This window comes from Grampus griseus, assembly GCF_964374135.1.
Source record: "Grampus griseus genome assembly, chromosome: 7".
NCBI classification, from domain to species: Eukaryota; Metazoa; Chordata; class Mammalia; order Artiodactyla; family Delphinidae; genus Grampus; species Grampus griseus.
The window spans coordinates 73,471,275-73,494,592 of record NC_139001.1 but is presented as its reverse complement, the minus strand read 5'-3'; the positions used below and the strand labels follow the sequence as shown (position 1 = coordinate 73,494,592).

At 36.9% G+C, this 23,318-nt stretch overlaps 1 protein-coding gene across 3 annotated transcripts in view; it reads right to left on the bottom strand.

The window, feature by feature from the left end:
• ACVR1C (activin A receptor type 1C) overlaps nucleotides 1-23,318 on the bottom strand; it is a gene marked incomplete at both ends in the record, with an annotated part of 84,715 nt that overhangs the window by 15,476 nt on the left and 45,921 nt on the right. Inside the window, one exon of one of the 3 annotated variants that reach the window (XM_082657949.1) lies at nucleotides 2,488-2,727. The exons of the other annotated variants lie outside the window; for them this stretch is intronic. Within the exon in view, the coding sequence (XP_082514075.1) occupies nucleotides 2,488-2,727 (240 nt within the window). The remainder of the gene's footprint in view (nucleotides 1-2,487; nucleotides 2,728-23,318) is intronic. 3 annotated transcript variants of the gene reach the window in all.

Below are 23,318 nucleotides of genomic sequence, written 5' to 3'. Positions count from 1 at the left end.
TGGAAATGTCACCATCCTTCAGTAGTGTTATATCACGACAGGAAAGCAGAAACCTACCAAGCCTCTTAGAAGCCACCTGAGACACCATGATCTCTCAAAGACCATCCCGTCAAACACCAGTCCATTTTCCTCTCTTGCGAACATTATATCTCTTCGAAATCTGTCCCTGACCAGGTCGGGATATGCTTCATAATTTTTGTCTCTCAACATCTGACAAAGCTGCTTCTTGCTTAAGGTCGCTGTCCAGGGAAGAGAAGCGGAGGAGAAGCAGAACTGATTTCCTTCCTATGGGTGAGCTTTTGTGACAGAAGCCTTGCTACACATGGACCCGTTCTCCCTGATGATCAAAGGCAGTATGGCCATCCATTACTGTTAGCCAGTGGTCACTGGCAAACATATGCAGCTGGCTTTGGAGAAAAGTGCCTAGAACTATTTTAAGTTGATCATTAAAGAAATCATCCATGCTTGGGTATATTCACGGCTCTCTTTTAAGAGAGAACTTAGAATAATCTAAAGAGGAAAGGGTCCAGCAGTCAATAAGTCCAGATTTAGGTTTCAAGATGCACAAAAATACCAAAAAACTTAACGTTAATTTTTGATTTTATGCCCTGGCTCACAACCGCTTTCTTAAACTAAATATCCAGTCTCCAGTTATAAAATCTTCATTACTTTTATTTGAAAGGGAAATCCTTGGTCAATCTTAAGTATAGTCAAGAAGTAGCTCCAAAACACATATTTCTGCCTTACCTCTTCATACGAACTGAAAGGTTTGGTGGGGATTAAATAGATGGTTATTTAATCACTTGAACCTTTTAATAAATTGTATAAGGTTTCAAGGAATTTGGCACAAATCAGAGCTTTCTGTGCCTATATTCTGAGCCTAGAACGTTGCCAGGGCTCAGGAAGTTAGGGAGCAGTGGGCCCCAAAAGGTAACACTCAAGGAAGGAAAGAGTATTAAATCCTAGTAAGTTTTACTTTTAAAGAAAAAATGTCAACTTTCTATCCAACAATTTAATCTGGATTTCAGTTTTATAAACTTCGCAGTTTGGAGATACTCTTTCCAGTATTCCTCCTTTGAAAACATGCCGCCTGATTTGTGCAGTGATGTTGTAAACATTGAGGCTTTGGTCAGTGAGCAAGCGATCTTGAACCCAGAAGCAGCCAACTATCTGGGCTTTCTGGATGACATAATTAGGCCTCTCTTTTCTTTTCTTTTTTTCTTTTTTTTTTTTGTGGTACGCGGGTCTCTCACTGTTGTGGCCTCTCCCTGTTGTGGCCTCTCCCGTTGCGGAGCACAGGCTCCGGACGCGCAGGCTCAGCGGCCATGGTTCATGGGCCCAGCCGCTCCGCGGCACGTGGAATCTTCCTGGACCGGGGCACGAAACCATGTCCCCTGCATCGGCAGGTGGACTCTCAACCACTGCGCCACCAGGGAAGCCCTAGGCCTCTCTTTTCTGATAAATACTTCTGAGTCCAAAGCTGCTTCTTGCTAAATATGGATGCCCACATAGATGCTACCAACCCTCTGTCACCTGCCCTTGCTAATTATGCCTGCCTGGACACTCCCAAAGGCCATGGGCAAGGGAGTTCCTCAAAATCTGTTTGGGGTAATCATCCTTAATGATCTTTCCAAAGCAAGATGGGATGCAGGGGTGCCTGAAATGACTCAATTAGGCTTACCCTCGTTCATGTTTCTGCAACACCACATGCTGACAGGATTTCTGGAATTATACATGAAAGTTGGGAGTCCCCTGCCATTTTAGGGAGTTTGTTATTACGGGATGTGGGTCGGGGGTCAACGCTCTTCTGTCACCGGAAACACAAAAGGCCCTCAGCTGCTTTGTGCTATGAGAAAGGCTCATTTAAGCCATAATACAGCCTGGTATTTTGAACTGCTTCATCAGGGGTTCTGAAGTTCCATTAAAGAGGGAAAGAGTTGTCATATAACCTTAGGAGCACAAGCCAGCCCAGGAACGCTGTGCTGCTCCCTTTCATCTTCCGTTTCTATGCTTTAAGACCACATTCTTGATCCCGGGGGACCGATTCCAAAGACCTTTATAATCACAAGCAAAGAACACTACTTTGCATAACTAATATGTTTTCCCCAGAACTCAACTGCTTAAGCCCCGTAACTATTTTGTGCCCATGAAACGTGACCAAGACGGCAACCATGATTATTACTAACCATAATGTGGGAGAGGGCAGAGAAAAAAAACTCTTTCTGGCTTCAGAAATAAATTCTGAAGGCATGTGGAAATGAGAATCTGAACACCTAAAGGCACAAAAAGCAATTGATAAGACTTCATTCTTTAGGCCAGGACAGTTTTTATTCTTCATCAAATCCTGAAAGGAGTTTCCATGCCAGAATGTACCATATCAAGCATTTTAAACAATGGAATTAAGAATATTTGGGCCCTTTCTTGTTAAAATGGGTGTTAGTTTTAAGTAGAGTTTTTCTTATTGAAAAATGAACAATAGGCACATACCAGAGCCAGAGCCAGAGGCAGTCACATCGTAAATCAGATCTTTTAGAGTTTTCCCAGCATTGACCAGATTGCACTCAGAAAGGGGCTCCTCCACGTTTGGTCTCTTTTTCTTTCTGTAGGTGCACAGTCGACCTTGGCATGCCCATACTGTCAGCAGTGAAGCTATGGACAGGAGGCAAACTGGCACAGTAATAATAATGGTCAGCTCCATGGGTCCGAGTTTTGGGGCATTTGGTGATGCTGTAATCAAAAAAAGAAAGAACAGGACCATATGTTAACCCACGTTAAGTAATATAGAAATCGGAAATGCGATCACCAAAATTTTACATCTATAATGTGCAGCTACACAGTATGCACTCATGTTAGTTGGTGAAGACTCTCTATGATAAAAGCAAAGGCGGGGAAAGGGAGTTGAGGTGAGGATGCAGTTGTAGTTCCGTTCTGCTAGGTGACAATGGAAGATAGAATTAGGATCATGGAAAGCACTAGCACCTGCGATCCTTTTTAAAACCTCCAAACCATTTGACATTTTATTACTATTTTCTCCCCATTTTTCAGCAATCCATCCTTAAGGCACATTCATTCTTTTAGCCACAGATAATTACTGAGCTCTTGCAATATGCTGCCACTATTCCAGGTGATGGAAATATAGCAGTGAGTGAGAGAGCCCAAATCCTTGCTCTGTGGTGCTTATGTTCTCATACAACCACAGATGGGTATGTAATACAAAAGCAAGAGATCATAAGTGCTATGAAGAAAAAGAAAACAGAACAAAGAGACAAAGTGATGGTGGGACACTACATTAGAGAGACTGGTCACAGAAGGCCACTCTGAGGAGGGGGCAGGGAGCTACAAGAGAAGTATCTCAGGGAAGCATGTTCCCAGCAGAAGGAAAGCAAGTGCAAGGTGCCCTGAGGTGGAGACCTACTTGGAGTGTTCGGGAACAATCTTTGCCTCAAGTGCAGTAAATGAGGAGAAAGGTAGAAGGAAATGGGGTCAGGGAGGTCAAAAAGAAAAAGATCATGTGGGGTCTTGAAGGCTAAAAGGACTGTGAATTGTATTCCAAGTGGAAGCTGGCACAGGGTTCTGAACAGACAAAAGATAGGATCTAACATATCTTGAGTGACCACTGTGTGAACAGACACTAGGGGCACAAAGTAAAAGCTAAGAAACCAATTACAATGTATCTGGTATTTTCATGGTAAGCATTTTTGCCGCAAACATTTTTGCTGAATAACTACTTGGCCATAAGGCAATTCTGCTGTAAAAGATAAAATAACAAAAAATAAAAGTGACATTAAAAAGGAAACAATGGGGCTTCCCTGGTGGCGCAGTGGTTGAGAGTCCGCCTGCCGATGCAGGGGACATGGGTTCGTGCCCCGGTCCGGGAAGATCCCATATGCCTCAGAGCGGCTGGGCCCGTGAGCCATGGCCGCTGAGACTGTGCGTCCGGAGCCTGTTGCTCCACAACGGGAGAGGTCACAACAGTGAGAGGCCCGCGTACCGCAAAAAAAAAAAAAAAAAGGAAACAATGAAACAGTGAAAAATGAATAACAAAATTTAAAAGACTTTATAGTGAAATACAAAATATTTGAATACATGTAAAATGTGTAAGAGATTCATGGTGATACGGCATAAATAACTCATTTTATTTAATGAGTTGTACCTAAGTACTTGTCTTCCAAGTCTTTCGTTCATAGTATTTTATACCTTTTGTTTTTGCTTGTTGATTCGTCTCCTCATTCAGCATCACACCTTTTCGCTAAAATTTCTTCCTTAATTAAGAGAGGTATCAGTTTCCAAATGTCCGGATGCATACTTGTAACTGAGCTTTGTATTGCTTCACGAAAACCTCTATGCTGTTGTTTGTTCTTGGCAAATTGTCACACGTCTACTGATAGACATTCCAAAGTTGCATGGGAAATGTGGGTTCAACTCTGCACCTTCAAATCACCGAAGGATTTGCAAACCAATATGTTATCATTTTCTAGTATCGTATGCAATCTGGCTTTACATTCTCTTATTTCACACTTCCAGTAATTTACTACTGTCTTTTCTATCAAGTCGATATAATTGTTATCATCCAGTATTTTAAGATCACCACATCTACTCATCACTGTAGAGACCATTATGAGGGCTAAGATTTATCTAATATAAAAATAGGAGTACTCCATCAATGGAGAAATGAAACCAGACTGTCAACCAGTTATTTCATCTTTCATGGCAAAATTACCTTACGGCCAATTAGTTATACGGCAAAAACTGTTAGCTGCAAAAATGTTTGTGGCGAGGATGTTTACCTGGAAAATACTTACAACCCAATTAGAAGCCTGATGCAATAATGCAGGCAGAGATGATGGTTTTGGCTGACAACTCTATCTAAAATAGTACTTCCTTCTCACTCCCCGTTTACTCTCTATACACTTGTCCTGTTTTATTTAACTTCCTGGATCTTATCACCACCTGGCACATCATAGATTCACTTATTTATTATCTGATTTCTTCCAAAAAACATATGCTAGTTCTTAATGAGAGGAGGAATTAAGTCAGACTTCCTTCTTGGTAATGACAACCCAGGAGAGCTTATTATACTAAATGTACTTGAATTTTACTTACAACATGTTAACCAGAATATGTGAACATAATTTGAAAACAAATATTATTTAATTCTAAAGGAAAAAGAATCAAATTCCTCAAAGATGTGTTCATAAAAGTTTCACTATAAGCCTAAAAATAGTAGTCTATCTACTACCAATGAGTAAAATATTTAAAACTGTTAAGTGAACTTTGGAAACAAATATATTTCATGCTCTTCTACTTTGCCAGGTGAATTTTGGCAGATCACCAACTTTCCTTCTTCTGAGTGTTGCAGGATTCCTCTGAAATCATTAGAAGTTGTACAGGTGCATATGAGGACAGCTTGGCCTTGAGTGTTCTTAGGACAAGGTGCTACAAGAGATCTCAGACTTGACTTTGAATGAGAAATCATTAACCATGGAAGTTGCACTTCTGAAGTTTGCTGTTATAAAAAAGTTTTATAATCCACTTCATAATAATCTTTCAAATCTACATTTCAAGTTGCATCCATATTTTTATTTCCTCACAAAGGTATTCCAGGAATTCTAAGAAAGCCACAGAATGTACTTAACCATTTGCAACTTACATAAACATGTACCTAAACATGTTTTTAAAAATAAAACTCCACTATTGGATACATTTATATGGCTAAATTTTATTTTGATACATGTTATTAGGAACTATTAATATAAACATTACTGTTAAAAAGCTTATTGACTGTCTTCATTTTAGTAAAGCTCTATTAAGCAGAGCTCAGATCATCACTATGGCAACCAATAAAGAGGCGAAAGGTCAGCAAGCCTGAAAATAGAATAATATCTATAAAAGTGCACAGCTCTGGTGATGGCTACTGCTCTCAGGGATGTTTATTACAGATGGACAATGTTTCTACTTTTGTGAACAATTTACTGAAACGAGTTAGTAAGAAAAAAAAAGATGACTCGGCTAGAAAAAGGCTAGCAACACCATCCAGAAAGAGCTCCTTAAGCACTGAGCAATTTTTAAGGCAAACATTTGTAAAACTATCTTCTAAACCAAACGTTGATTGTAATCTCTACAGGAGACAAATGAAGAAAACTGTGGTCTACACCCAATAAGTCATGGTAGAAAAAGACAGTAGTGCAGTTAAGAATACATTTTAATAAGTTATCTCGGATGAAAATATTAATTTTCCCAACAGATTTTACATTCTTTTTTGTTTTGTTTGTTTTTGTTTTTGCGGTATACGGGCCTCTCACCGTTGTGGCCTCTCCCGTTGCGGAGCACAGGCTCCAGATGCGCAGGCTCAGCAGCCATGGCTCACGGGCCTAGCCGCTCCGCGGCATGTGGGATCTTCCCAGACCAGGGCACGAACCCATGTCCCCTGCATCGGCAGGCGGACTCTCAACCACTGCGCCACCAGGGAAGCCCCAGATTTTACATTCTTGATCATAGGAAAACTCTTTTCTTTGTTTTTTGCTTTTTTAAATATTTTTTCCATTTCTATAATTTTATTTTATTTATTTTTATTTTTTTGTCTGCATTGGGTCTTCATTGCTGTGCACAGGTTTTCTCTAGTTGCAGCAAGCAGGGGCTACTCTTAATTGTGGTGCGTGGGCTTCTCATTGCAGTGGCTACTCTTGTTGCAGAGCAGGGCTCTAGGCATGCGGGTTTCAGTAGTTGCAGCATGTGTGCTCAGTAGTTGTGGCTCACAGGCTCTAGAGCACAGGCTTAGTTGTGGTGCACGGGCTTAGTTGCTCTGTGGCATGTGGGATCTTCCTGGACCAGGGATCAAACCCATGTCCCCTACATTGGCAGGCGGATTCTTAACCACTGCACTGCCAGGGAAGTCCCAGGAGAACTTTTATTATTTGATAATTTCCAAATTTTGAGACCATGTCAACTGAGGTGATATCTCCATGGAATAAACAGCTCCATGGTGGCATATGTTAATCCCAAAAGTGAGGTCTGGGAGTGCTGCATTGCTAACTCTAGTTATTTCACTCTCTAGTAAATTAAATAGAAGAGGTTGGGAAAAAGGAGACAAACACTAGCCCACATGGATGAGAGTCTAGCTTACAAAAGTCTCCCCTATATAAGTTCTGCAGTCCATTAAACCAAGATGACGCAGGGGAAGGAGGTATTAACAAGCCAGGAAGAAGGGAATGTATGAGGTGGAAGATTCTGGGCAGCTGGAGGGAATCATACAAAAGGCAAAAGATTATAAGAAGGTAAGAACAAAAAAAGGGAGAGGAAAAAAGGAGGAAGGAAGGAGGGAGGAAGGAAGGAAGAAAAAAGGAAAGAAAGGAGAAATGTTTTTAAACTATTTTTGTGAATTTGCAGCTTTCCCTAGAGACAGGAGTGGAACTGGTGATTGTGAAAGCAGTGGTGGTTACTCCTGCCCAAATAAAGTTCAGAACCAGTTTAGATGCCTCAGCTTCTCCCAGGACAGTTCCTGTTACCTCCTCGCCACCTCCTATTTCTGGCTTTAGGGGGGCAAACTTCTCAAGATGAAAAGAAAAAGATGAGAAAATGTGGGCATGATCTCCATGTTTCTTCCCCTGCTGACCTTTTATCTTTCTTTATTAAAAGTATGAAAAATTATTGATGTTTATGAGATTTATATGACCTTCATATTAATTAATTTGTATTTCTTTAGTATATGCTAATAGGAGGAGATGCCTTAGAACTGCGGAGAGATGTGGACTTGATCAGTGCCTTCAAATAACACAAAAATTCTGTAGTATATTCGTGTTCAACTTAAAGGTATATTTCTTCACTGTATTTGAATGGCGTTCAACTGACTAGAAACTGATATATTACAATGGAGCGATGTACAGAAAATGAGGATATAGTGACTGAAAAGATATATACTGGCTGGACAGCTGTTTAAAAACAAATCTGAGCAAAGAAAACAGAGGTCTTCATCCAGACGAAGTGAATTTTTATGAATCATTTCAAGGTTAGTGCTTCCTTCCCAAAAGTTGCTATAGCAAGTAGCTACCTAAATTTAAGAGGGTCCAAAGCACCCCTAAAGAAACCACAAACTAATTTAGCATTGAACCACTCCTATTCCTTTTATCAAAAGTTTTCCCCAAGCGAAAAGATGCTATTATTGCAAGGTTGAATCCATGAACGTATAAATATCAAGTCTTCAACTGCCTCCCTACCAGCCGCCCGCCCCCCGCCCACCCCAGGAAAAGGGAAGCATTTGTTTCTTCAGCTTGTGGCTTTGAAATGTTCTCAGAATAAAGGAACCAAAAAGACAGTGTAGCTCGAGATGCTTTCTGATAGGTCTGTTTCTGTCCTGGCACCAGAAGAAATGCCACTAGGAAGAACTGAATGACATGGTGATGTACAGTCCATCTACCTACCCTATAAACTTCTATGACCTCTGACTTCAGTTAAAGAGCCTTTTGTTTAGTTCAAAGGTTTCTGGGGGGAAAGTGTGGAAGTAATAAGTGCAGCTGGAACAGGAAAAAGAAATACATTACCTCTAAGATATTCAAAGCTACCTTGCTAATTAGCTCAACAGGAATGATTTCTTTTGTCAAAAACAGAGTGACATGTTAAGCAGCAAGAAATCTCCCAAATCTTCTCCTTTACCTGCCATTTCAAAGCACCCAGAAATATGGGTGCCATTATCTCAAACGTTTGCCTGATGGTAATGAAAATACATTTCTAATTGGTTGCTTTACTAAATTGGTTCAAAACCTGGAACCAAATGGATTGATGTGTATAATACTGCACTGAGAACAACTCTCTGGGATGGGGAGCAGAGAGTGGAGCAGAGTCCACATCTTTGTGGAATTTAAAATCTACTATCTAGGGTACAATTCCAAAGCAATTCGGCTGGTAAAAATACGGAGAAAACTTTATGTAGGAGCGAGAGATGTGGCAGATAAGAAAAGGATCATGATGAAGAGTTCCATTCATGATGAATCAGTCTAGTATAAAGAATATGTAACTAAAACTTTACATGTGTGAAGCACACACATGGGATGTAGAACGGGTCCAAGGAGTTAAGTCACAAATGCAGTTTTATTTGTCTAACATTTCCATGTAATTCTTTACTCCTGATTACAGGGAGCCCTCCACCACCACCCACGAGAGCTTGTCCTAGCCTCCTACTTCTTCACAGTGACCCTTATATTTATAAATGTCACCAAGAAAAATGCAGTTAGAAGTTAATTTGATTAGATCCCTCCAACATGCTTCACTATAGGGGGAAGCAAATGGTCCCCCTTCTTCACAGAGTGAGAATAATCATGTCAAACAGGTTGTTTCTGATCAACATGAACCTCAAGTACTGAACAATGGCAGAATATTTTCTAATCTAGAGATTCAACTGAGCCATGACAGTGACAGAAATAACATGAGAATTACTTCTGCCTTTTAACCATATCAGATGAGGTATTGATGGGCCATTCCGTCATTCAGTGATCAATCTATAAATGGCTACTAGTATACAAGGTCTACATCTGGCCTGAGTTCATGCATGTGTAACAGGCAGAGAGCACCCCACATCAAAATATTTCCTAGCTAGTTCCCCTTGTGCTGCCAGTTTTCTGGGAGGAACACTGAAAAGCCTCAAATCTTCTTTTGTCCACCAGCACATGAATTTAAAAATAACAATGATTTTATATATTAAGGAAATAAGAATGTTAGATTGAAGAGTATAATCTTTGGCATAAGGGGTAGGAAGAACTCTGACTCAAGCAGAGGTGAGATTAATACAATGTAGGAAGAATTCAAATCGGCTTCGCAGTTTTTCTTAATTTTAGGGCACGCACCAGAGATCAGTTTCTTAATCTGTCATCAAAACACATATCTTTTTTTTTATTTATTTAATTTTTTATTTTATATTGGAGTAGAGTTGATTTACCATGTTGTGTTAGTTTCAGGTGTACAGCAAAGTGATTTAGTTATACATACTCATATATCTATTCTTTTTCAGATTCTTTTCCCATACAGGTTATTACAGAGTAGTGAGTAGAGTTCCCTGTGCTATACAGTAGGTCTTTGTTGATTATCTATTTTATATATAGTAGTGTGTATTCTTGAATGATACATATCTATAAAGAAATTAGATAGTAATTACTCAAAGAATATTTTAATTTTTTTTTAAGCCAAACTTTTACTTACGAAAAATCAAAGTTCCTTGGAAGAAGCACCCTATCTCATAGCTGAGGGCGCTGTTCAAAGAAGGCACTTAAAAATATTGGTGACAAGGAAAAGTTACACTTCTCTGTCCTAAAGTTCACGCTAATAGAATTTCTCCCTCAGCTAACACATTCACACAAAGCAGCTTGTCCATTTGGAAAAGACTGACATGAGATGATGATATTTTGACCCAGTTCAACATCCTGTATATGATAATCACATGAAAAATATCTGAGTAAACAGGTAATAGTATTTATGTAACTGAGAAGAGTAGGGCTTACATAGTGTAAAATCCTCAATTTAGAATTGGTTATAAATTTTACTTTCAATTTCCTATTAATTCCTATGAACAAAATTTCATAATTAAAATCAGTGTACTTGTTCCTTGAGACAAGAAATGCTTCCTATATTAAACATTTAAAGTACAAGTTTGACTTTTTGTATGCTTATATTTCATAGACTTTCCAAAATGTAAAAATCATAGCATCTTTCAGCTTATGGGGAAAAAAAATCCCTGTCTGGCACACCTGTCAGGTGTGTGGGGAATCCTCAGAGAATGAGCTACAAATGGATTTGTTCATGTGGTGGCAGAACAATTCCACAAGGGGTCCCATGAGTATTTCTCAGCATGTTGATATCACCTTACACTGCCTAGAGCAATAAATTTACATTTAAAATAGAAAACCATAAAAGTTGAGACAACAATGGATTTTTTAAAGGGATTAAGATAGCAAGACTTTTCAGCTCCCCAAAGAATAATATTCACTATCTGAGCCTGCAAATTTTTATAATTATAGCACGCTTTAAAATGATTAATTTTGATAAATTCAATTCTAATGTTTTCACATTTTATCTTCCTTCAAATGTAATCCTTCAGTTTGCCTTAAAGTCTAATTTAGACATGTGCCTAACAATATGCATTGTTAATCTACCCTAGCTGATATAAATAGTAAATTGTTCTTTTTTTCTTTACACAATTGAGAACAGGAAGGTGAAAATTGTACTGAGGTTAATTAGGAAAGTACCCACATCTTAATGTTGTGCATGTATTTTCTTTATTGAAACTAATTATTTGAATTAGTCAAAAATACGATAGTATTAAAATAGTGTATTGAACTCCAAGAGGAAAAATCAGAAATTATTATTACACTTACCCTTTCAGTCACTGTATGTTTTGGTAGCAAAATGGGAACAAAGATACCCAGAACATGAATGTTTTTATTGAATACTCTATTTCCATATGAAGGGTGGTAATTAGTGCACGCATAAACCAAATAGCAGTTCCTATAAAAATTAACCCTATAAATAAGAGGCTTCTCTAGCCCAGGTTTCCTGACCTTATCCTTGATGAACTTTCATAGACAATTTTAGAATGTTCTTGATGCTATTTGACATCACCACTATTTCTTGGAGCATGTCTCCGATGTCACCTAGAGTCACCAGAAATCATTTGTTACAAATCACAATGCAACCCACTATGAAAGAAACAAGCAACAAAATGTGATTCCTTCACATAGGAAAGACATGTTTTAATAATAAGAAAGGAAAGTCAGACATAAAATTATATTAAACAGAATAACTCAACTATATTAAAATAGAAAATAGACTAAACTACTGATAGTAGGAACTCTAGGCCAGTGGATATAAGTTCAATAGGTATTGAATGAGTGAATGAATGAACAAGGAAAGCTCATGCCCAATAAGGAAATCAGTCACTTCTGCTACAGCCAACTTCAAGAATGCCAAAGCTTCTGATTTTTTCAAGATAAGCCAGATGTCTGGAGTTTTATACTGACTCAATGTTTAACATTATAAAGAAACTCACTCTTTTCTCCCAGAAACTACGTAGATCAAATGAAACCTGTCTGTGGGTGAGGTACAACCAATAAGCAGGTAGAACTCTCAATGACTTGTTTTGCTGTTTCTATGTTCATTAGAATTAGATTTAGCTACTAATGACAGAGGAAACTATACAGAAGTTTCATTTTCTCTTTCACGTAAAAGAAATTTGAAGATGTATAGTCCAATGTCAGCAGGTTGGTTCCATGTAGTTTTTGGTCAGGGTCCTTTCATCTCCCTTGTTTCCATCCCTATCATGTAGTCCAAGGCAGCTGCTAAACTCCATCCTTTACATCCAGGCAGCATGATGGAGGATGGCATATAAGGTGCCAGTTCTGTTTTAAATGGGTCTTCTCAGAAGTTCTCCAAAACACTGCCAGTCAACTCATTAGCCACAACTTACGCCACACCTACCAGTAAGAGTAGCTGAAAATACTGTCAGTTGGTAGGAGAGCCATACACCTAGCTAAGTCTAGGTTCTGCTACTAAATGGGTATTGGAGGAAACTAGATGTCTTTGAAACATTTATAGTCTTAGCAAACTTTGATCCATTAGATTTTTTCATTAGAAAAAGAACACATTTGCAACAAAACAAACAGTATGAAAATTTATAAAGAAAGAATTAAATAATGTCCTCAGCCGGTTAGCTCTCCGATATCAACTCCGGATGTTAAGAGAATGTGTAATTTTCATAAATTTACCCATACTCAAAAGTTACTTTGGGAGTTCCCTGGTGGTGCAGCTGTTAAGACTCTGTGTTTCTAACGCAGGGGGTGCGGGTTTGATCTTTGGTCGGGGAGCTAAGATCCCTCGTGCCGCGCGGTGTGGCCAAAAAAAGTTACTTTGAAACTTGATGTTTTGTTTTCCTTTTGTTGTGAAATATAATAAATATACAGAAAAGTGCATACAACATATACACTGAGCATAAAAATAATTATAAACCCCCATGGATCACCAGCCCCCTTACCCACTACCTGTTCCCCCACTCGGAGACACCCAACATGATCATATCCTTTCCCAACCTCCAGGGTAATCATTATCCTGATTTGGCAAATAATCATTTCTCCTTGTACTGTGCTTCCCAGAATCCCTTTTCCTGTATTGTTACAGGTTAAAGTTGGGATACTTACATATGTGCTCATAAATGAGAATGGCTTGTAATTTCTTTTTTACATACTGTCTTTGTTGGGTTTTGATACCAAGGTTATGCATAAAATAGGTTAAGGAGTGTTTCTTCTTTGTCCATGTTTTGGAAGAGTTTGTGTAACAGTTACACAGTTATCTGTTCCTGGAAATTTAGCAGAATTTTGTGGTAGAACGTCTTGGGCTTTGAAATTTTCCTTACAGATACGTCATAAGACTATTACAATTTACATTATAATTTTCTAAAAATTAGGTTGCTCATAAATCATGTTGTTTCAACCTTATGTAGTCTCACTGGTTTTTTAAAAAAATCTACTTATTCTATCAATTACCAAGACAGTGGTGAATCTCCTTCTGAGATCATGGACTTCTTTATTTCTCCTTATAGATCTGTAAATATTTGCTTTATTTTTGAGGCCATATTCTTTTTTCTTTTTTTTTTTTTTTTTTGGCTGCATTGGGTCTTCGTTGCCACACACGGGCTTTCTCTAGTTGCGGCGAGTGGGGACTACTATTCCTTGTGGTGTGCAGGCTTCTCATCGTGGTGGCTTCTCTTGTTGCAAAGCATGGGCTCTAGGCACGTGGGCTTCAGTAGTTGCAGCACGCAGGCTTAGTAGTTGTGGCACGCGGGCCCTAGATCATGCGGGCTTCAGTAGTTTGGCGCATGGGCTCAGTAGTTGTGGCTCACAGGCTCTAGAGCACAGGTTCAGTAGCTGTGGTGCACAGGCTTAGTTGCTCCACGTCATGTGCGGTCTTCCTGGACCAGGGATCAAACCTGTGTCCCCTGCATTGGCAGGTGTATTTTTAACCACCGTGCCACCAGGAAAGTCTGAGACCATATTCTTAAGTACACAGAAATTTAAATTTATTAAGAATCCCTGGCAGGGACTTCCCCTGGTGGTCCAGTGGTAAAGAATCTGCCTTGCAATGCAGGGGACACAGGTTTGATCCCTGGTGAGGGAACTAAGATCCCACGTGCTGCGGGACAACTAAGTCCGCGTGCCACAACTACTGAGCTCACGCACCTCAACTAGAGAGCCTGCATGCCGCAAACTACAGAGCCCACACACTCTGGAATCCTCGCGCCACAGAGCCCATGCGCCACAACTAGAGAAGAGAAAACCTGCATGCCATAACTGGAGAGAAGCCTGTGTGCCACAGTGAGGAGCCCACGCACCACAATGAAAGATCCTGTGTGCCTCAACGAAGATCCTGAGTACCGCAACTAGAGCTGATGCAGCCAAAAATAAATTTAAAATAATTTAAAAAAAAAAAGAATCCCTGGTAAATTGAAACTTTAATCATTAAAAAGTGAACTTTTTAACTCTAGTAATTTTTTTCATTGAAGTTAATTTTGCCTGCTAGTAATATGTCAACATTTTTATTAATGTAATCTATGCATGGTATATGTAAAAGCACATATCAAACCTTCTTATACTTTCCTCTATTTGTCACCCTCTCTTCCATATTTTCCATTATGTATTTTCTTTATTACTGAATACAAAATAGTTTCTTCGGACCCTTATTTCAGATCCCTAATTCTCTCTTCAGTTGTTGTTATACAAATTGTTGTTAAACCTATACATTAAGTTTCTAATTTTTGTTATTGTATCTTTAATTTTAAAAAGTTTTTTTCAATATTGTTCAAATCTGCTAGGTCATTGTTTTATAATTTCCTATTCCCTAACAAATGTTTTCAAATTTGCCTTTTGTTTCTTTAAACATAGAATAGCTACTCTATAATTATTGTCTGATAATTCCAATATATGAAACTTTGTGCTCTCTTCTATTGGCTCATGCTCATGCTGTTCTGAACCCCTGTAAGCTTGGAGTCCTTGTTCTTCATTATGTACTTCTCATGTTCTTGAAAAAGTGTTTGTTGTGTCTCTTTGAGACCTAATATTAAAGTGCCTTTCTCCAGAGAGTTTGAACTTTCTTCTGGCAGGCAACTGGGGACACTATTAGTCTGGGTATACTTTAAAAAAGTTTTTCTTCTGGAGAGTACCACTCAGACAATGGAAACTCAGGTTTAAAATCCATGTGATGGCTATGCTATGTCCACAGCTTCTCAAGAATAAGGTTTTTGGTTTGTTTTAAAGTTGTTGCTTGTCATTATTTCTTTTTTTCCCCTGTTCTGCTTAGTAATAAACCCAAGCCTCCTCCCTGAGGTTAGAAGGAGATGTATTTACGTCTGGTTTAAACTTGCAATAAGGAAAGAGACCTTTGATAATTCTGCTAAACATGGCAGTTTCTATTAGACGACCCAATCTGAGCTTTTGTCATGATGTTTTACTTTTGTTTTCCCTGAATCTTGATGTTTTTACTTGATGTTTTACTTTTGTCTTCCCTGAATCTTCAAATTGTTAATAGCAAAACCCAACATTTCCCTTGTTAGAAAAAGCAGATACACATGAGGAAAAAAATGTACCAGATAAGAGCATCAGAAAGTTAGATAATAATGTCTTAAACAATAATGGTGTTCACCAATTCACATAAAAAGAAAACTGGAAGTAGGCTGTTGACACTGTTGAGTCTCTTTGTTAACAAATCATAGAAAGAACCTACTTCCAGATTTCTTGTCATGCTGAGGCTGTGAACTCCCTCACTAGTTAAGATATTATCTAAGTTTCTGATACTTTTAGTTGAAAACATCCTCCTTTACCTTTTACCAATCCAGTGGGTGGAAAGTAATAGTATGTTGTTTAAATTTGCATCTCCCCAGCTATTAGTTTTGTTGAACATCTTTTCAATACTTTACCACTTTGAAGATTCTCTTCTGTAAAATTTCCATGTGTGTTTTTTGCCCATTTTTTCATTTAGCACCCCCTCTCCTTCTCTCTCTTTCCACTCTCTCCCTTGCCATGTACACAGGCATGTGCACATGCACACACACACACATACACAGAGGCTCTTTATCTTTTAAATAGTTATTTTTTTTCCAGTCATATATGCTACAAATATTTCTATCCCATATTTCATTATCTTGGTTTTATTTATGTTATCTTTTATTATTCATTTTTATTTTAGTTTGCATGTAGTCAATTATATCTGTCTTTTCCTTTTACAGCAATTGGATTTCCTGTCTTACTTAAAAACAGCTTCCATACTGTAAAGTCATAAAAACCCTTTTTTTCCTAAATTTTCCTCTGACATTTAAATTGTTTTATGTTTCACAATTAGATATTTAATCAAGCTGTAATTTATTTTTGTATATGGTATGACACTGTGGTACAGCCCTGTTTTCTTCCAGATGGATAGATAATTATGCCAGCATCATTTCAAAAATAAACCATCCTGGAGTTTCCACTTCTGCCAAGTTACACTTTAGATGTCCACAGAGCCCTTCTTAGTACAGCACACACAAAAATGCTGAATAAAATATAAATGAAAAACTCTTTTTTCTATTATATGATTAACCTGGGAGGAAAATAAATGAATTGCTCAGCAGCCAAAAATAAAATGCAAATCCCAGGAGGTATCTGAGCACTGGGACTGCCATTTACCCTGGAGGCATCTGCCAGTTCTTGGTAGTTCAGTGCTTAGTTTATCAGATTGTATAACAAGATCAGGAAATAAAACATGGTTCCTGAAATTGTGAAAGGTCAGATCAGAGATCCTGGTATAAATCAGTCAAATATGAATGGCATTACATTGAAAATAAAACAAAATAGAAAATTTCTGCAGAGAGAGACAGGGTGTATATTCATCTATTTGTCTGTCTCAACCTTGACTTTGGGTAGAGCAAAAAAAAACCTCTCTGAGAGGTCCTCACCATAAGTGTGCATCTATATAGGCAGGCTTAGAGCCAGAATTCATGCTATATGTTGGCCAAAAAAACGTAATCAAAACACTGAATGAGTTGGAGTTGGTAGCACTTCCAGATACCTGGCAGTAGCTAATATAAATCTCCTCTGGAGGAACATATTTTAAATACAGGCATCAAAAGTTTCCTCCAGATATGATTCTCAAAACATGAACTCACAATCAAAAATTAAAAAACACGCAAGGAAAGTAGCCACGCAGAATATGAGTCAGCAGATTCAAACTCATAGAAGCTGTAGATATTATTAATTAATTATCAGAGACTCAAATATTAGAAAATATAGGGAAAACAGTTTAAGAAGCTTGAAGAATAGATACAGAAGGCCCAACTTACACAAAACCAGTAAAGAAACTGTGAGAACTTATTAGAGGGCTCACAGACAGAACCCATTATAGGGACACACACCCCAAACATCTTTTGGAACATTTTCCAAAAGAATGGAACTTTTTCACTTATTATTTGTTTGTTTACCCTGAAAACAATCCCCCTCCCCATCCTCCACCCCAAAAGTACGCACTAATTTGGGTAAATAAGTCCTTTTTTTATTGAAATGGAAATGCTCTTGAAGAGCTAAGAAAACATCATTTATTTTTGAGGTGAATTTTTCCCACCAAAGTGGCTTCTCTCCTAATTTCAGAGGAAGCTGTGAGTGGTCAATCTGCATGAGTTACTGTGCAGGAAATGTACTGAAGCCTGAGAGTACTAGATCTAAAGTCACTGGAGTCAGGGAAAGACAAGTAGAATCCAGAAAGGTGGGCAGATATTTTTGGAGTTTAAAAGAGCTATTTTTATCTGGTCTAGAAATAAACAGTAATAAGAAATTAGGTTACACTACATAAAATACATATGTTTCTCTTGCTTAACTGATTTGCATAGCCTATATTAATTGTATTATTTAAATATTCAGTATGTTCGTATAATGAAAATAACATATTTACTATTAGTAGAGACATGAGCTCCAAGCACTAGTCAAATACATGCCTGGTTTTGGAAATGGTTTTCACCTTTCAAGTTTACTTAGAAAAAAGCCCTCTAAATATTTGTGATAATAGTTGAACTTGGAAGGTCACTCCAGTGACATCAAAGATATCCACTACAATAAGCTTCAGGGAAACGAGCAATTTTTCTAATGTTATATTTCTACTAAACTATAAAATTACTTCTATCAAAAAAATTAACTCCTGAAAATTAAACCCACATGCAATGTGAAGCAAGGAAGTACTTTTTTTTAAGGGCAAGTGATCAAATTTAATGTGATCTAAATCAAATCCTGCTTACAATGATCTGAATTAATTCAACTTTAATCCAATTTAGTATTATAAATGAATGGGTAAGAAGGTTTTAAAAGGCCACTTAAAAGAAAAACATTGTAAATTAAAATAGTAACCAGATTCTTAATAGTTTGTTGAGCTAGTTAATTAAAATAATAAATGTCCTTGTTGCATTTAAAATTACCACATTTTAAATATCAACTAAAGCAGTCTCTCTTCAACTGTAAATATGTAAACAATTTATGGGGTCTGATCAGCATTTTTACTTAATGAAAGAGCACAGAGTACCTTGTACATTTTATGGGTAAGAATATTTTGTGAAATTCTTGTTTCAGATGTGTGTGCATGTGGGTTGGGGGAAATTATATAAAATGTATTTCTTTCTGTGTGCCACAATGGAAAGCTGTATGAAAGCCACTGGTCTAAAGTTTTAAGAATTAGAATCAAACACTTAAGAGGATTTTTAGGAGGGCAAGAGTTTCTGCCTACAGATCTCCAGTTGCTGAGTTACTAGGACACCATCAGGGAGAGGAAGGGGGGAGAAAAAAGTCACGAGATGTATTCAAGGTAGGAAGTTTGTCACAAAGAAACAAAGCAAGAGCCCAATCATCACAAACAGGACTTACGGACGGAAAAGAGCCAGCTGAAACATGACAAGAGTGGGTAACTGTACCTATATGAAGTCAGTTAGCCAGAAATGACACCACAATCTGGGGTGATGAATGAAAGAGCCAAAAGGGAAGGATCCACTTAGCTTTCAGCTGAAACTGAAAAGGGAAGTCCCAGAGTTTCTCCAACCTGTTCTGGTCACCTCTCAACCTTTTCTTCTATCATTTTACCCATGAATGTGATGCAGAGGATTAAGTACTGTGGAAATATCACACTGTCTACTTTTCAGCGTGCTTTTATATATTTCATATACATGTGATCACAATTGAAATTGATAAATTCTTACTAGGCAGAGCAGGGGATATCAATCACACTCACCTGATGACACAAAAACAGCAGAGTTCTTGGCACTGGCTATATCACAGCTCAACCTAGAGGTTCCCAACTCCTCTCCAACAGCTGCTGTTCCAAACACAGCTAATAACCATTCAGTGCTGCCTCACAGAGAGAACAACCTAACACAAGATGACTGCATATGCAATCCTACTCAATTCAATGTCAATTTACCATACCCATGTCACTAAAAGAAACAAATTTTTAGTTTATGTAAAGAAATTTGATATCAATTAAATGTCACATAACATTTTTTGTAGACATATTAATTAACTGGCTAGATAATACATACCTTCCCTGTTATAAGTAATCTTTGAAAGCCAATTAAGATAATCCATCATATCAGTAGACTAAAGAAGAAAAGTCATGCTATAATCTCAATAAATCCATGAAAATACTTGAAAAATGTTAATATCCATTCATGATTTTAAAAAAGACTTTCCCAAAACTAGCAATAAAAGCAAATTTCCTCAGTTGATAACAGGGATCTACAAAAAAACCTTCATATTTAATGGTAAAAGAGTGAATGCACTCCTCCTAGAACCAGGAAAAAGGCAAGGATCTTTAACCACGCCTACTCATCATCATATTAGTGATCCTAGCCAGTGCAAAAAAACAAGAAAAAGAAATAAAATGTATAGAGATCAGAATGGAAGATGTAAAACTGTCTGTACTCACAGATTATTCTGTATGTAGAAAATGCCAAAGAATTTTTTAAAAAGCTATTAGAACTAATATGCTATTTTCACAAGCTTACAGGATATAAGGTCAATATACAAAATTAATTTTATTTTCATATACTGGCAGTTAACATTTAGAAATTGATATATTAAAAATACCATTTATAGTAGCATCTAAAAACATGCAATACTTAGGGATAAATTCAAGGAAATATGTATAAGACCTGTTTTCTGATAGCTACAATACACTAAGAGTAACTGAAGAAAAACTAAATAAATGGAAAAACATACTATGTTCATGGATCAAAAGAGTTAATATTATTAACATGACTATTTTCTCCAAATAATCCATACTCAACTCAATCTAATAAAAATTTCATCATCATATTTTTGTGAAAATTGTCAAACCAATTCCAAAATTTAAATGGAAATTCAAAGGACTTAGAATAGTCAAATCAATTTTGAAAAAGAACAAAGTTGGAGGGGTCATACGACCTGATTTTAATACTTACTATAAGCCTACAATAATCAAGAAAGTTTGATAGTGACATAAGTATAGACATATAGAGGCCAGAAATATACCCACATATACATGGTCACTTTATTTTAATTCAAAGGGTCAAAGTAATTGAAAGGATAGATTTTTCCACAAATGATGCTAGGAACAACTTCATATACATGTAGAAAAAATAAAACTCCACCTAACCTCACATAATAACAAAAATTAAATTTAAATTGAACATAGACCTAAATGTAAAAGCTGAAATGTTAAAATTTCTACAAGAAAACATAAAAGAAAATATTTATGACCTTTGGATAGATAAAGACTTCTCAGGACATGAAATATGTGAACCATTAATAATTTTTAATAAGATAAAATATACTTCATCAAATTTTGATCTTCTACTCTGCAAAAGACACCTTCAAGGAAGCAAAATGTCAATCCACAGAATGAGAGAAAATAGGCATAATATACATATCTGATAAAGGGCTTGTATTCAGAATATATAAAGAACTCTTAAATTCAACCATAAGAAGATAACCCAGTTTTTTTAATATGTAAAATATTTGACACTTTATAAAGAAAGAAACACAAATGTCCAATGTGCACAAGAAAAAAATAATTGATCATCATTAGGGAAATGCAAATTAAAACCACAATGAAATACCACTATACAATCACTTGAATGGCCAAAATTAAAAAGGCTGATTATACCAAGTGCTGACAAAAATATGGATCAAATGGAACTATCATACATTTCTATTGGGAACATAAAATGGTATAAGCAGTGTGAAAACTATTTGGGAGATTAGATTTATAAATTAAACATATAGTTATTATTTGACCATTCAATTCCACTCTTAGGTATTTTCTCAAGAGAAAGGTAACATATCTCCAAAGACTTGTACTCAATTGTTCATTGCAGCTTTGTTGATAACAGCCCCCAAATGAAAACAACCTGAATACCCATTGTGGATGAAAACGTAAAAATAACAAAACATACAGTGGGATATTACCCAGCAGTAAAAAGGAAACAAGCTGCTGATATACCCAACTTCATGAATAAATCTCAAAAACATGCTGAGTGAAAGAAGCCAAGTGCAAAATTATATCTTCCATAGGACTCCTTTTATGTGAAACTCCAGTAAAAATTAATCTACAGCTATTAGAAAATAGATGAGTTTCCCGGCCCTGGTGAAAGTGGCGATTGACTGAGAACATTTTGAGGTAACGGAAATGTTGTGGCAGTTACACAAATGTATGTGTCAAGACACATCAAACTGTGCACTTAAGATGTGTGCATTTTATTATATCCAAATTATACCTCAATAAAACTGATTTTTTAAAAAGAAAGTCTGGTTCCCAAGTGGACTTAAAGGTAGATCATAGGCATCTCAGTAGTTAGACAGTTTAGAGTTGGGCTGGGAAGGACCCACATCCTAGCTGCGTTAAGCACCTTTAATTTGCCCAACTGCGTGTGAACCATTTTGTCCTCCAAGACCTTTTGTTGCAGTCAAAGTACTGTCTTGTACCCATACTGACTGGCAGAACATGGTCTTATGGATAATTCTTTATTAAGAAGACACATTAAAGAGGTCACTGCCACAGCCTAATATGGAGACTTTCCTTCCCCTCCTTAATCTTTTGGATCTTGTCATGGGAAGACCAGCATCAAATATAGGGGACCTTCATTTTAGGGTTCTCTGGTCCACCAAAATCAGGGGAGAATATATAAGGAAAGAAAAATTCTGGTATCAGAATAGATACCAGATCACTATCAAACCAAGGAAGTCTATGGAATCTGAGACAAAATAACTGTGGTCTAAAATCAAAGACTCCTAGTAGCTTTGGGGGATGAAATATGCCAAGTATGACTTCTGAGGTCGTAACATATAGGATAATGCTTCAGAGTAGTGTTTCTCAAAGAATGGGACAAGTATTAGGGGTGGTTCATGAAATGATTTTTAAGGGTTCTTGAGATTAATTGGAGTGGTAAACCAACATGATACTAAATAACATTGAATCACACAAGAATTTCTCCTCTAGTTCTCTTAGTTTTTCTGATTATGTATCAAAAGCACTCATTTCATGTTAGTATGTCTTTAACACCACTGTCTTCTCTTTTAAACAAAAAGAAAATACAAAATACCTAACTGTAATGCAGTCAGTACATTTGTTTATTTACGTAGTTACCTTTTATTTATGGCAAGTAAATTGGTTTTTCATTTGTAGAAGTAATGTCAAGTTTTTGCATAAAGTAAATGTTCTCCAGTAAAAAAGGGGGAGAGCAGTTAATTTATTAAAAATAATAATAATAATAGGTTAAAAATACTATATTAGAATATGGTGATATATGAACATCTGAGATTGGATAACAGTACATGTAAATGTTCATTTGTGAGGAAGAATATGTATTTGTGTATAGGTATTAACGTACTAAAGAAAATCTACAAGCAGGACATTTTCATGTCATAAATTAGTTTTTAATTTGAATTACTTGCCCCTTACTAGCCCCCAAAATTTCAGACTCCAGATTATTGATAAAAGGCCAGATTAAGATTTTTGTACCTTGTAAATTAGGATAAAACTCCATGAAATTGGGGGAAAGGCAAGAATATATTTGCACAATAATGAAGGGTCAAATTCCATTCTATCTGTCTTCTGTTAATGAGTGCTCTCACTTGAGTGTGGGCAAAGAAGATATGCAGAAGTTACCTATGAAAAAAAGATTCTGTCTCCATAAAAGTTGGCAATCTACTATTTTTGTTTTGCTCTTTTTTCTCTTCTTTTTCTTGGTATACATTTTAATTTCTTTCCTTTAAGAGAATCCATAAAAATTTATATTTTACTTT